General features: G+C 52.3%; 1 protein-coding gene across 1 annotated transcript; it reads left to right on the forward strand.

The window, feature by feature from the left end:
* The first annotated feature begins 280 nt into the window (after window positions 1-280).
* On the forward strand, window positions 281-1,246 carry LOC147600825 (olfactory receptor 14C36-like). The gene has a single exon (XM_086747188.1). The coding sequence runs from the start codon at window positions 281-283 to the stop codon at window positions 1,244-1,246; it is 966 nt and encodes a 321-aa protein (XP_086603314.1).
* Window positions 1,247-1,557: the final 311 nt, after the last annotated feature.

The following is a 1,557-nucleotide window of genomic DNA, read 5'->3' on the forward strand; positions in this document are numbered from 1 at the left end:
ATTTAAACAGAGATCACTCCTGGTTCCTACCTGCCTGTTGGTGCACAGCAGCACTGACTCCTCAGGAGCCCACGGCATCATCATCTGCTCCCCATTGCACCCTCAGCCAGCAGAACCCAGAGCTCAGCCAGGGAGCTGCACGAAGGTCTTTCTGGAAGGACAGAGGCTGGGGGAGTGGGAGGTTCTAGGGGAGATGGAAGAGGTTTTACTCAGAGTTTTCTGTCCTAACACTTCTCTGAATTTTTCTCCTTGGACAGCACCCAGTGCCCAAAGGAAGGAAATGTCCAACAGCAGCTCCATCACTGAGTTCCTCTTCCTGGCATTCGCAGACACACGGGAGCTGCAGCTCTTGCACTTCTGGCTCTTCCTGGGCATCTACCTGGCTGCCCTCCTGGCCAACGGCCTCATCATCACTGCCATAGCCTGCGACCACCGCCTCCACACTCCCATGTACTTCTTCCTCCTCAACCTCTCTGTCCTTGACCTGGGCTGCATCTCCACCACTGTTCCCAAAGCCATGGCCAATTCCCTCTGGGACACCAGGACAATCTCCTACTCAGGATGTGCTACACAGGCCTTTTTATTCGTCTTTTTCCTTTCAGCAGAGTACTGGCTTCTCACTGTCATGGCCTATGACCGCTACATTGCCATCTGCAAACCCCTCCACTATGGGATCCTCCTGGGCAGCAGAGCTTGTGTCCAGATGGCAGCAGCTGCCTGGGGCAGTGGGTTTCTCTATGCTCTGCTGCACACTGCCAATACATTTTCACTGCCACTCTGCCAGGGCAATGCTGTGGACCAGTTCTTCTGTGAAATCCCCCAGATCCTCAAGCTCTCCTGCTCAGACACCTACCTCAGGGAATTTCAACTTATTGCATTTAGTGCTTTTGTCTTTGTTGGCTGTTTTGTGTTCATTGTGGTGTCCTATGTGCAGACCTTCAGGGCTGTACTGAGGATCCCCTCTGAGCAGGGATGGCACAAAGCCTTTTCCACGTGCCTCCCTCACCTGGCCGTGGTTTCCCTTTTTCTCAGCACTGCCATGTTTGCCTACCTGAAGCCCCCCTCCATCTCCTCCTCATCTTTGAATTTACTGGTTGCTGCTTCGTACTCATTGGTGCCTCCAGCACTGAACCCCCTCATCTACAGCATGAGGAACCAGGAGCTCAAGGAAGCAGCATGGAAAATGATGACTGAATGTTTTCCAGAAGCGATCCTGTGTCCATCTTCTTCAATGTATGACTCATAGTGGAACTCCTTACTGCCCCAGCCTTTATAGGTTTTGTAGTTGTCATTCTTGCTGAGTGGGACCACACCCTATGATCAGTACTGGGCTGTGTGCCACCCTCTGCTGTTTACAAGTCTCATGAACTGGGACATCTGTCTCCAGAGGACAACTGCACCTTCCCTAGGAGGATTTCTGCCATCAGCATTAATCATTGCAGTCATGTCCCAGATATATTTCTGTGGCCCAGGCAGAGCTGACCACTTCTTCTGTGAATTCACCCCATTGCTGGAGCTCTCACACGGTGAAACCGTGACACCCATGCTCTTCCCGTT

The sequence above is a fragment of the Chlamydotis macqueenii genome, chromosome 4 (genome assembly GCF_036417535.1).
Source record: "Chlamydotis macqueenii isolate bChlMac1 chromosome 4, bChlMac1.mat, whole genome shotgun sequence".
NCBI classification, from domain to species: Eukaryota; Metazoa; Chordata; class Aves; order Otidiformes; family Otididae; genus Chlamydotis; species Chlamydotis macqueenii.